This window comes from Anopheles moucheti, chromosome 2 (assembly GCF_943734755.1).
Source record: "Anopheles moucheti chromosome 2, idAnoMoucSN_F20_07, whole genome shotgun sequence".
Classification (NCBI taxonomy): domain Eukaryota; kingdom Metazoa; phylum Arthropoda; class Insecta; order Diptera; family Culicidae; genus Anopheles; species Anopheles moucheti.
In genome coordinates this window covers 7610130-7622599 of record NC_069140.1, presented here as the reverse complement: position 1 = coordinate 7622599, position 12470 = coordinate 7610130, and the positions used below count along the sequence as shown (strand labels likewise).

Below are 12470 nucleotides of genomic sequence, written 5' to 3'. Positions count from 1 at the left end.
GTTGCTAAGGGTTGTTTGCTGTGGAAAACGATATTTTTAATCGCTGTGTTATTTTCCACATTTCACTCTTATCCACTGAACTGTTGTAAATGCCCCAAATAAAAGCGATACTTAAAAAAAGGTTTAAAGAAATATTTTAAACTAATTCGATAATATGTTTGTCCATCTCTGTCTCATAATGTTGCGCTAGGTGGAAAACAGCCTCGTGGAAAACTCTTCGTTAAAATCCATCACTGTTTAACGAAGCTTAACGTCATAGCTGGACGAAAGTGCAGTAACATATCGTTTTCATGCCAAACATAAAAACCCCGTCCAACCAAGATGTGTATATATTTACAATTTACCAATAAAATAAAAAAAACATTTAGCAGAAACATTTTCTACAAAATTGTATCAGTTTTTCTTCAGCTGAAGAAATAAGAATATTCCGCAAGCTTTCAAGACAAAAAATGGAAACAAAAATATTGTTAACTTTATGTTAAATTTCCCAAACAGCTCTTGCTCACCTCCAGTTGAAATCTTTTGTTTTTGAATGCAAGAAAAATACATACCGCCCATTCGGCCCCCGTTTCGGCCATCCCCTCCGCATTTGCCTTTGTTGACGGAAGCTTGCGGCCCAGAGCTAGCCGACCATCCAGCCCACAGTTTTCATCTCCTTTCCGAGTCAAACGTTGCGCGATCGCGATAGATCGTGGCGTGTTTTTGTGTGCGTGTGTCGAGTGCTGCGCCAAAAGGTCTTCAAGAGGTAGTGTGTGCGGTGACTAAATGAATAGAAATGCGTTAGCCAATTTCCCAACCCCGCGCATGTTTAATTCAGCTCCAAATGTTTTTTTTTTGTTGCCCCGCTGGAAAAAGTTTGGCGATCGTGTAAAGAAAATGTGTTCACTGTCTCATCGGGTGACGTGTTTTCATCAGGGCCGCCTCTTTCGGTTGGCTTTCCCGAACCTATGCATCTTTTTGCTCCCTTTCCCCTACCCTTATCAAACTGCCCCTTAATGGGGTGTCTACCTGCTGTTTGCTGTCCCTCCGCATCATCCCATTCCCCGCTTCAAGCACCAAACTTCCCCCTGTGAATGTCAACTGCATAAGTAAGGCGGTTTTGTTATCGAGGGGTTCGTCGCTTTAACGGTCATAGAAATCGTTCGTTCCGTTAGCTAACTTTCACCATTACATAAACGCAGCGCGGCCGTGGTTGGCCGTCGTCACAGGTTCGCGTCTCGAGTGCGTATACTGCAGTCAAGCAGGAAAGTGGACGGCTCCCGGCACACAAAACCAGCCGCGAGCCGCTGGACTGTGGTGGAACGCACTCCAACACTACGAAACGACCACTTGCTTACACACCTCCCTTCCCAAAGTGACGATCGCACGCTCGCGTCCGCAAGGATCGATGCTGGGGAAGATCGGTTCGGGTGTGTAGTCGCCTGTGTGCATACGACGAGATCGCATCGCGGCTTACTGGTGCTTCAATTTCGCGTCCGTGGCATCTGCGCGTGGCAATCTTAGCTCATCCGTCCGTGCGTCCAGTTGCGCGATAGAAACGTGAAGAAACGCTGTTCCGTAGTGCGTTAGAAATAACGTTAAATTATTCATTTCGTTTTATTGCTGCCCATTTGTTAGCGGGTGTGACTTGACAAGACGTCATTCCCGAACTAAAATAGCTTCATTTGCATTTCATAGAACTGCGTGTGAATCCTGCTTCGAGTGTGCAGAAACGAATAACGTACAAGCGCTCAAGATGGCTAGTGAGGTGCAAAATTTCTACAAAAACAAATACATCTTCCTTACCGGTGGTACGGGCTTCCTGGGTGTTGCCATCATCGATAAGATTCTGCGTTCGTCACCTGAGGTAAGTCACCAAACCGGGCGATCCATGCAATAAGCCAATAGGCCATAAACGATTTTTGCATTAATTCATCTGGAATTACGTTCCAATATCTCGCCGTACTCGTCGATCGGCGATGACGTAGATGCGAACACTGAGTACTGGCCAGATAAATACTGAATCACGCATACGCCGATCATGCGCTTTGGATCACGGAAGATGCTCACGTAAGATCCAATCGAACTGTCTCAATACGATTGACCAAATTTCCCAAAAAAAGTCGTTACGTTACGTTAACATTTCGCCCTCCAAAATCCAAAACACTACTTCACGCGCAACGTCGCATGCATATTGCAATCTTTACCACCACCACCAAACACCATCGCTGCATTACGCATTGACCTAACGCTAATCCCTCCCCCCCTCCCTCCCCACTCTTCCCACCCTCCAGAGGAAGGAGTTCCTTTTGGCGATTCGCCGCAACCAAACCGCAGCCAACAACCAAAGCGAATCGAATCTTCATCAGTGTTCCTAATTTCCGTTTGCTCCAAACCTACGTCACACAGCACTGTGAAGGTAATTTTCGAACCCAAACCTTCGCTACATAGTAGCATCGTGGGGTACCAAATCAACGTAATGACGCGGCATGAATCTTACGCGTCAATGAGTGTGAAGTGGTTGTCTGGCGACGCAATAGTTCGGCCGCGGCGGGTCGAACTTGTTTGCGATGTTTGTCTGTTTGTGGTAACGAATCGGCGCTTGTTTTCTTTATTTTGCTGCTGTTGCCTACGTTTATTCTACTCTGTTTGTTCTTGGTCGATTCTTCCTACCATGTGGTGTGGTTGGTGGTAAGCATTTGCGCGCTCCAATCGTTATTATATTAGTTTGCTCGCGTTGTTTCCGCAGCATAGTTCATCTTCCATTACCAGATTTAACCTTGAATTATTGCCGGTTGTTGGTAGTGAAGCGGGGGTTACCTTCTTTCGTTACCCCACCTTGTGGCGGGTAAATATGGCCCACACGTTGCATGCATTGCAGTGCCGTGTACTCGATCACTATTTATTCACTTTACTCAATGAGCGTACGAATGCAGGGTTACCGGGTGAGACTTAAATGTTCGATTGGTTCGAAGCTTTTGTTCGGTGTTCGGTCTACCATGTAAGAATTAGACATTCAAACATCATCTCAATAACCTGAAGAATTACTCATGCATGGACGAAGGGCGATAATCTTCAACAAAATGGGAGTAATTTAATCGTATTTTTTCTTCACCAACGCTACTTACCTGAATATTAATGTTGAAGCCCTTGAACCACTCACCCTGAAGGCTGAAGATTTTCTGAAATTGGTTATATATTACGATGATTACTGTATTTAAAGATTGAAAAATATTGGACTGGGTCTGAAGAATGTACCACCCAGTGTTATTCTGACGATATCGCCAGTCCTCCTTTATCTAGCGAATCTATTTCGTTGTACTGTATGGAGTTAGAACTCTTCTATATTTCAGTTCTTCCGTTGTTCCTCCACAAAATAGCAAAAGTTATGACCATAAAGATTCTGACTATTTTTCACACGAAATCTGTTATCGACAGAAGCAGCGGAATGGTTTTATGCCATCAGCGTAAGCGAGGATCACTTTTAAGATCTTAGAGCCTACTACGATACCTCCACAAGCGAGGCACTTGAACTATCGATCCACCAGATCCATCCGGCGTAGAATTCCGACAGAGCTATTAATATTTATAGTTGAAATCCGTGAGTCTAATGAATTTCAGTTAAAAATCCGTTGCTCTCCATTGAAACCTCTGCAAATAGAAGTAAATATTAAAACACCAATGCCGACACCTAATTCTCATCGGTAAAACCCTGCAACTCTGCATAACAATCATTTTATGTTGCATGCTTTCTGTTTTCATTGCCGTTCTTTCGTACTGTCCCTCGGCATTCGAGGCAGATTTTGTTGAGTGGTTGAGGATTTTTTTTCCCATCAATTGCACCATCAAGGAAAGTTACTTACAAATATTGTCGATATGTCCATATGCCTTGATGCCACTTTATAGTGGTCCGTTTTACCGGTTGGCAGAGTTTACACTGAACGCGACCATAAATGTACACTGATCGATTTATCTCTCGCGTAAATTAAACACATCGAGCGTGAACGTATCGTGGCAAACACGCAAGGTCGCACTCGATCGCACACTGTATTGTACTTTTCTTTGCCTTCCGCAGGTTGGCGGCATCTATCTGCTGATGCGCCCCAAGAAGGGTAAAGCGATCCAGGAAAGACTGCAGGAACTTACGAAAAACTCGGTAAGCACATCCGTTTTACCCGTGTGCTCGTATGTCTGACGCCCTCAAACAAATCCTTCCCAGGTGTTCGAGCAACTGCTCGAAAGTCAATCGACCGACATCTTCAAGAAGCTCATCCCGGTGTCGGGCGATGTGGGTGAAAATTTTCTGGGGCTCTCGCAAGCGGATCAGGCCATGATCGTGGAAAACACCAACGTGGTCATCCATTCGGCAGCTACACTCGACTTCCAGGCCACGCTGCGACCAACGGTCAATATCAATCTGCTCGGCACCAAGCGCGTGCTGGAGCTGTGCACGAGAATGAGGAATCTGAAGGTAGTGAGCGAACGGTCACGAACGGACGGAAATGCGTGGAAAACGGCCAATAATGAGCGCACCAACCGGTTACTTCTTTCTAGAGCATGGTGCACATATCCAGCGCGTACGTTAATTCGTACCTCACGGAAGCCGAAGAGAAGCTGTATCCCTGCACGGAAACCGCCCAGAAGGTGGTCGATCTGGTGGACACGCTGAACGATTCGGCACTGGACGAGCTGCTGCCAAAGTAAGCACGCTGTGCGGAAACGGATGTGGACGTAAACTCCAATTACAGTGCGATTAACTCTTTCCTTTAGACTGCTGAAGGACCATCCCAATGCTTACACGTTCACGAAGCAGCTGGCGGAACACGAGGTTAACAAACATGCGGCACAGTTCCCGTGCGCCATTATTCGTCCGAGCATGAGTAAGTTGATGCGCATTCGCAACTCTTTCGGGGGAGCCTTTTTCAAGAATCTTCATCTTCAACAGTTACCGGCGCCTGGCAGGAACCCACACCGGGGTGGACCATCTCCAAGAATGGACCTCAAGGTTTCCTGATGGGTGCGTCCAAGGGTGTCATCCGCCGACTTCCCGTCGGAGTGGATCTCGTCTACGATTACATTCCGGTCGATGCAGTCGTGAACCAGACGCTCGTACTGGGCTGGTACATGGGAACTAACAGGTGAGCGGTCCCGCTAGTGGCAAACAGTTGGACGAATGCGAGTAACGAGGGCTTTTCTCTCGTTTCCTTCCAGTTTCCGGGAGGTGAAAGTGTTCCACTGCACCACCAGCACATCGAATCCCTTCAAGTGGCGCTCGGTGGTTGACCAGATGAACGATTACCTCCACAAATACCCGCTGAAGTCGGCCATCTGGTAGGTAGCATCGCAAACTAAAAATGTGCAACCATTAACTATGTAATGGCAATGTTCGACTGTCTTCGCCAGGTACCCACGGTTGAAGTTCGTATCCAGCCTGTGGGTGTACAAGTTGGCATCCATCTTTGTGCACATTCTTCCCGCACTAGTGCTGGACTTTATACTGCGCGTTACAGGTGGTCGCCCGATGTAAGTATCATTGCCTGTCGCTTTGGATGTTGGGCTCACTCCTTTACTGACACAATCCATCTCCGTAGGTTGATGCGGCTTCACACGAACGTTTGGGATTCGCTTAATCGGCTGGAAAAGTTTATCTTCACCGAGTGGAAGTACCACAATCCGGCGACACAACAGCTTGCCCAATCGTTGCCGGAGAAGGACAAAGCGCTGTACAACTTTAACGTTTCCCAGTTGCAATGGCCGGAGTACTTCGTCCACCTGACGCAGGGTGTCCGACGGTATCTCAACAATGAGCAACCCAAATCACTCGATGCCGCCCGCAGGAAGGATAAAGTGTATGGCATCGTTGTCCAATTTGTTTCCTTATGCTACATTCCTCGCTTCCTCACGCTTTATTTCTTCTCTTCTCGCAGACTGTTCATCGTGGACATCGTCTTCCAGGTGCTTATCTTCTCACTGCTCGGATGGTTGTTCACCGCAGTGCTCGGTTCGTCCTGCAGCTCCTTCTGGTTGTATGGTGTTGGAAGTTATCTGCTCTTCAATCTGCTCTAGATTGTTGGTGCATCAGATACCACCGATACCAGCATGCATGCATTTTGTTACGTTGCATTTCGCTCTATACAATCGAAGTCCGCCGGTTTGGTTACACTTGTAACGGAATAAATAACGGCGATTCTTGCCTCATCCGTTGAATACACCTATACCTCACTGTATAGCCTTCATTTGCCCCAGAAAAGTTACCCGAACGAATTAAACGATCACGGACACATTTTCCCGAAGGACTTTGCTGAACTTTCGTTGCAATGATATTCATTCAGGGTGGCTGCAAAGGCCTTTCGTACACTCAAGTAACCAAACTAACTTCTCAAGATAATCTTTATACCTCAGTTGAAAATATTGTATCTTTGCACTGATCAACTATGAGATGGTTAGGATTGTTAGCTAGCAAGAGGCATATCACCTCGTACCAGCGAAAGATCGCAACATTCTTCAGAATGATGTCGAACAGGGTGATAACATCGGCAAAACGAGGTATAGGTGTACTGTGCTGTACTGTGTTGTTTAGACATCTGTTGCGAACTCTATCCCACACACTCTCTCTCGGTAGAAAAGTTTACCTTACATTTTACAGGGCACATCACTTCGTTTTCTTTCCCTAATGATATTTGTAGTAAAATGTAAGCTAATAGGGAAGCGTAATATTTTTGTTTTGTTTTGTGGTTTAGGATGCCGACTAAATAAAAATTGTAATAAAAAAAAACGATTAAGCGTAAAAAAACTCTCAACACCGGCTTCATAATTGATTTTCGTTAAAGAAAACATGAACACGTACAAAAGATTATATTTACAAAAAAAGGTACACTAACAAGATCGCACAAAACATATCCCACGATCACGTTTTCGGTAGAGAGAATAAAACAAAATCGATTAAAAAATGTTCATTCACCGTAACAGACAAAACAAATATTCCCGTTTCTATGTCTGGTCTAAGCGTGATGTACAAAGAATTTTCTTCACATTCCTCTGAGGTCTAAGGGGGAAGAAACCAAACTAGAGCCAAATTTTAAACAACCACCAGCACACACTGCTGCATATTAGGACCAAACCGGTTTTGTTATTTTCAACTCACGTTACAAAACTCAAGTGCTTTTAAATTTGTTTTCACTGTATTACTTGCTCAGCTTCCGTGTATCACACTGCTGCACACGACCAATTATTTCATAAACAACTGCTCCAGCGCACGGAGATGTTGGGCAGAACTTGTGCAAGCTTCCATGTTTTACGGTACGTTACTACTGTTAACAATTTAATATTTCATTCAATTCGTCCAGTGATCCCAAATCGGGCCCTTTTAGTGGATATTGGGATATAATGCAGGCGGACGTTCACCCTATGCCACGTAACTATACTCGTCACCGGAGTTGGGCGTTCGTTCGATGTACTGCTTGTCGATTAGTGACTCGATACACTTTTTAATCATGGACACGTTCGGTGCAAAGCTTACCTTCGACTGGGAAAGAATCTGGTGGAATAAAAGAACAAATAGATCGAATTAATGATTCATTGTCCAAATACTATTCCCATGCATTACTAACCTCTTGTATAAGGGTATTATGTCTTAGCACCTTTCGAGATTTCATAATGCGGACAATCGCCGCCTGTAAATACATCTTTCGATCCTCGTCAACGGCATTCATCGTGTGCTCCACCTGTGAATCAAGAATAACTTTATTCTATTAGGATCTTATTCCGGCTACCACTACCTTCCATGCTTATTAACAAGCTATATCAAATTAATCAAAAAAGACCATAAAGCATAATGATCTATTTTAGATTATTTTGACTATAACGAGGACAACACGCCACTTACCTCTTGTGGTGTTTCCTTCTGCAGGTTGGTAGTTATTTTGAATTTAGTTCGCTTGTTGTTGTAATTTACGTTGATGCTAACTTCCGTATCGTCATTCATTTTCTAAAGACAAGAAACATAGAAGAAAAATGCTTTGGTTATAAGGTGCCCTTTGCTTCATTGCTGTTACGCAACAATGGCACACCATACCTCTTCGCTAAGCAGCAAAATCTTTGCCTCAACTAAGCTTTGCAGATGCCGTTGGAATATTTCCTGCTGTAGTTGTAGTGACGTTTGCAGCTCCTTGCACGTGTACTTGTCCGTGTTTTCAAACATTAGCAGTATAGCCATCTGGTACGTCTGCATTGTGACAATATAGTTGCGCTTTTCGAACGAAAGCTTCATCTCGCCGTGGCACAGATGATGTAACCAGGTCAGTTTGCGACCGCTGAAGTTGATATGGTAAAACTCCTCAAATAGGCGGATAGATTTTTCAAATTCCTGCGGTATGGCAAACGATGCTACTACTTGCGTCGGTCCTAGTGGCCACGCACCAGCCTGTAGCACTTTGACGGAAAAGTTGATACCTGTTGATAAGAAAGAAGGTGATAATGCTTGTGAAAGAGCCAAATAACCCGAAGAACCCTCTACCCATTCTTACCAGTCTCGTGTTTGTTGTCGTTCAAATATTTGCTAAACTTTGTATTCAAGTCGTTTGATACCGAAATGTCGGTGAACATGCGGTGGAGTTTGTTGGTAAACTCGTAACCACAAGCTTGCTTCAACTTGTTAATCATTAACTCTTCTGCGTCCATACTTTGCGACTGTTCATGAATCAACCTACAGCCAGAAAAAAAAAACAAAAGAAAAATTATAGATCCGAAACAAAGGAAAACGTTTTTTTAACGATCCACAGTCATAAAGTCTTGCTCACCGTTTTGCCAACATGCGGCTGTAAAACTTTTGATACACATCCTTGTCCTCGATGTACTTAAAGATGATGATGCTGCGCGTCAGCTTCTGGTCGATTTCACCCTCAGTCGTTTTCGATTTCTTTAGCAAGCTATCACAGTATTTGGCGACCAGTTCGGCACTGCGGCATACCTGATTATTACTGTGCTTCTCATTTATGATGCGAGCGCAGGCCTTATCGAGCGCGCCCAAAAACAATGGATCCGACTTAAACGTAGTATGTATCAGTTCTTCGTACTTTCTGTGCACGTCCAGCATGTTTTCCACGAATTGTATATGTACCTACGAGTTTTAGAGGTATGCGTGTGCATTAGAAGGACTGTCCGTTCATAATACTAGTAGCTTTATTACTTACCGAATCACCTTTCATGCAGGAAATTGTCTTCTTGCCTTGTTCCTTGATATGCTCCAGGAACACCTCGATCAGCCGTTTCAACCCGTCCGTAACCGGTTTAAGCAGGATGTAAAGATTCCTCAAATCAGTACTTTTCTCATTCGCTACCATCTCTTTGCACTCGGAGTACAGGAAGTTCATATGCTTGGTTACCATTTCTTCCTCGCACACTTTGCGCAGCTTTGGAAGAGAACTAGAAACAGATATACGTTAACCAACAACGTTGAAGGACATACTGATCAAAATACTGCAGTGCACAGATGTTGATCATAAACCATACAAAGTGCAACGCTTACCTTTCATGTAGATATATTTTAGCCAACTTTTCCTCTTCCTCAAACTTTTTGATTATTCTTTCCATGTACTGACTGACGCTGCAAACCTAAAAAACGCCCAAATTGTTCGTTACTAACATTCAATCCGTAAAAAGGAACAGCTTCGAACCGTACCTGTAGTAATTCACTCGCAACGATGCGGAAATTCTGACCACTCTCCTCTAGCATGCGTGCCTCGAACAGCTCCTGGTACAGCTTGAGCGATCCCTTACGGCGGTCCTCCTGCACGGCGACGAAACTTTGTATCACGCCCCGTATGACCTCCGTGCTTTTATTATACTGCCCGCTCGTATTGTTTACCCTTTCCGCGTTGATTCCGCTCAGTATCTGATCGACAAGCTCATTGCCGAGCCGCTGTATCATGTACTGGTTCCAGATCTCGAGCGTTAGCTCACCGATCTCCATCTTTTCTTGGCTATCACTATGGTTGTTGCAACCATACACGGCTTCCGCTTCGTTGAGCTTTTGCTTCTTGATGTGCTGTTGATTGAGGTAACTAAAACCAGGAGAACGCGGGTTTTAGTCAATGCTAGCAGAGGCGACCGCCTTTCACTACGTTTCATGTACACTCACTTATAAAGATTGTTTAAGTACTGCGAACCATGGCTATATTCTACCCACACTTCATAATATCGCTCCAACAGCAGGTAAGACAGTCTGGATGAAGGTCCGGCAGAAGATTCGTCCTTGGAAGCATTCGACGTTTCCGCTATTAGCACGCGCTTATCCAGCAAAGTTTGGACGTGATTTTCCAGGAACGTTTTCGTCTCCAAGTACAACCGATCAGCCAACGGTTCCGGGTGCGCCACGCAGATTTGGTACACATCGCTACGGAAAATAAACGTCAACACAAAACCGAAACGAACTCATTTGAAAACTATCACAACAGAAGCAATAAACGTAACACAAAGACGGAGTGTGTGGCATCGTTTGTCGCAGCATTGCTGCCGGTCCACGGTGTACGGTGCGGCCGTGGCCTAGTTTCGGGATAGACACATTCTCTCTTTGCTACGGGCAGCAGGGTGGCTTACGCAAAAAGGTTGTTCCAGATATCGTGCTTGATGCCTTGCAGTGTGATCACCTTCTGGACCGCTTCCCGCAGCTCAATCCAGACATCTTCGAACACTATTCTTCGCGGTTTGAGCGACATCTCTGTTGAGCTGCAAAAAGAACAGCAAATCGTGTATTCTATTTAAAGAACCCCGCTCGCACGCTTTCCGACGACCCATTCCCATGAGTAAGCGAAATTTTTCGGTCACAAACATAAACATCACTTTTCACCCCACAACCAGCCGATGCGAGAATTGCGAAGTAGAAGTGCCTTTCACCATGCCAAACGTGAACAGCAGCTATCGCGCAGATACTCACAAACGGCACACAGTTAGCGTAGAGATCGAAAACCGTAGGGCCGTGGAGAAATCATCGTTAGTAAACTTACTTTTTCGGAGTTGACGAAATTCAGAAATTTGCACCGTCGTTGTATCGTCGAGTTCTCATAACACAAAAGCTGCCAGTGATGCCAAGTCGATTTTCGGTTGTCATTTTTTGTGACAGTTTCGGTTGACAGTTCGCGATGACTTTTGCATTCTGTTCGTGTGGCACACTGTAATCGAGGAAAAACATTTTTGAATTTGTTTCCACACGTGTTGGAAAGGATATTTGAATTTGAATATGTTATACTCAAGTTAAAACAATCTTTATACAGGTATATAACGTGCTGTGCTTGGCAGTAGTCAGTAAAACAAGCAAGCAATAGAAAGTTTTTAGAGAAAACTTGGAAGAACCGTTTGAATCAATAACTTTGTAATTCTTTTACATCCATCCACATCCACCACTTGTTGAATGTTGCTTGATGAAAAAGCAAGGAAAGCGAAATATGCTTCATGCGTCTTAATTTCAAATTAACTTAAAACTGGTCAGATTCATCTCATATCTTATAAAAGACAATCGTGTATTGTATTGTGTATCGTGACAATCATGTAACGCAATCAGTTTTATTACATGCGCTGATCATAGCATTAGAATGTGCAACAAATTCAACGAACCATTAGCTAAGAATGGGTATCGGTACTGGGTCCATCTTTCTTTGCAATGTAACAGTGAACATGCCCACGTACAAACCAATGCCGGAAATCAATTAGATTGTCACCAATCACATGGTCGACTGCAGGCACAATCATATATACATATACTCCCCTGATTCACTCCCGCTACCACTTTCACCAGTGCCGTCACAAACATCATCTACAACACCGAGGTAGGAAAATGTCCACCAATTCCACAATAAATGAGTTAACCGCAAAGTAAGTGTAAAATCGTCTCATCAACACTGACCAACGCAGATGGCACGCAACGCATCCTGCTGCTGCTGCTGCTTACGGTCATTTTCCGTTTGTTTATCAATTTTTAATTGAATTCTAAATCCGAGCGGAGCGGGAACAGACACCAACCAGGGGAGCACAGTAGCAGCAACAGGACTCCGGCAGGATTAAGCTCTCGTATTTATTGCTCCCGTACCAAACACCAGTCGACATTCATTCCGCGCGTGCAGATGCTCACCACGCTTCGTGCGCTCTCGCGCTTTCGCTCTCGTCCTGAGGATCTCGTGCGCATGTCCCTCAGGAGTACTACCTTCCTGGTGACGATTTTCCTGGGGCACTACTGCACAAACAGCAGCCGTGTCAACGATAACGCACATTACCTTTCGGTGTGCCACAGAACCTCACAGAAGGCAACCATAAACGTCTCCAGACACAACGGGGGCCAACGGTGGACTTTTCACCGTCCTTAGTAGGGGAGCCGTTTCTGTTTTCGCGTGAGCAGCTAGAGTCGTGGTGGGCCTGTGGGCAAGTGTAACAACATCGCAAAGGACAGTTCAACATCCGCTCCACAGGTGTAGGTAATCGTGCCAAATCGTTCCCGTTGC

The 12470-nt window shown here is 44.8% G+C and overlaps 2 protein-coding genes across 3 annotated transcripts; one reads left to right on the top strand and one right to left on the bottom strand.

Annotated features, from left to right (window-relative positions):
• Positions 1 to 1432: 1432 nt before the first annotated feature.
• On the top strand, positions 1433 to 6755 carry LOC128309717 (putative fatty acyl-CoA reductase CG8306). Of its 2 annotated transcripts, XM_053046176.1 has the most exons (11): positions 1433 to 1560; positions 1678 to 1846; positions 4055 to 4135; positions 4199 to 4450; positions 4534 to 4679; positions 4750 to 4859; positions 4925 to 5117; positions 5191 to 5310; positions 5383 to 5502; positions 5571 to 5828; positions 5907 to 6755. In XM_053046176.1, exons 2-11 carry the CDS (start codon positions 1736 to 1738, stop codon positions 6043 to 6045), a joined length of 1530 nt encoding a protein of 509 aa, XP_052902136.1. In that variant the 5' UTR covers positions 1433 to 1560; positions 1678 to 1735; the 3' UTR covers positions 6046 to 6755. The 2 variants fall into 2 exon arrangements, with proteins under 2 accessions (XP_052902136.1, XP_052902135.1); XM_053046175.1 differs by having other exon boundaries at positions 1439 to 1846.
• LOC128309716 (cullin-2) lies at positions 6679 to 11051 on the bottom strand. Its single transcript, XM_053046174.1, has 12 exons — positions 10983 to 11051; positions 10576 to 10704; positions 10118 to 10372; positions 9659 to 10040; positions 9506 to 9591; positions 9171 to 9402; positions 8778 to 9097; positions 8505 to 8683; positions 8054 to 8430; positions 7865 to 7966; positions 7590 to 7703; positions 6679 to 7516 (listed from the first exon to the last, which is right to left on the bottom strand). Exons 2-12 carry the CDS (start codon positions 10692 to 10694, stop codon positions 7385 to 7387), a joined length of 2298 nt encoding a protein of 765 aa, XP_052902134.1. The 5' UTR covers positions 10695 to 10704; positions 10983 to 11051; the 3' UTR covers positions 6679 to 7384.
• Between the last annotated feature and the right edge of the window lie 1419 nt (positions 11052 to 12470).

Excerpts from the sequence above, each read along its gene's own strand:
- LOC128309717 (XM_053046176.1), top strand. The coding sequence starts at position 1,736 with ATGGCTAGTGAGGTGCAAAATTTCTACAAAAACAAATACATCTTCCTT. Across the intron at positions 4,136-4,198 it reads AGGAACTTACGAAAAACTCG|GTGTTCGAGCAACTGCTCGA; the intron begins GTAAGCACATCC and ends AATCCTTCCCAG. Across the intron at positions 5,829-5,906 it reads GCCCGCAGGAAGGATAAAGT|ACTGTTCATCGTGGACATCG; the intron begins GTATGGCATCGT and ends CTCTTCTCGCAG.
- LOC128309716 (XM_053046174.1), bottom strand. The coding sequence starts at position 10,694 with ATGTCGCTCAAACCGCGAAGAATAGTGTTCGAAGATGTCTGGATTGAG. Across the intron at positions 9,098-9,170 it reads CCTGCATGAAAGGTGATTCG|GTACATATACAATTCGTGGA; the intron begins GTAAGTAATAAA and ends TAAAACTCGTAG. Across the intron at positions 7,967-8,053 it reads TTTTGCTGCTTAGCGAAGAG|AAAATGAATGACGATACGGA; the intron begins GTATGGTGTGCC and ends TCTTGTCTTTAG.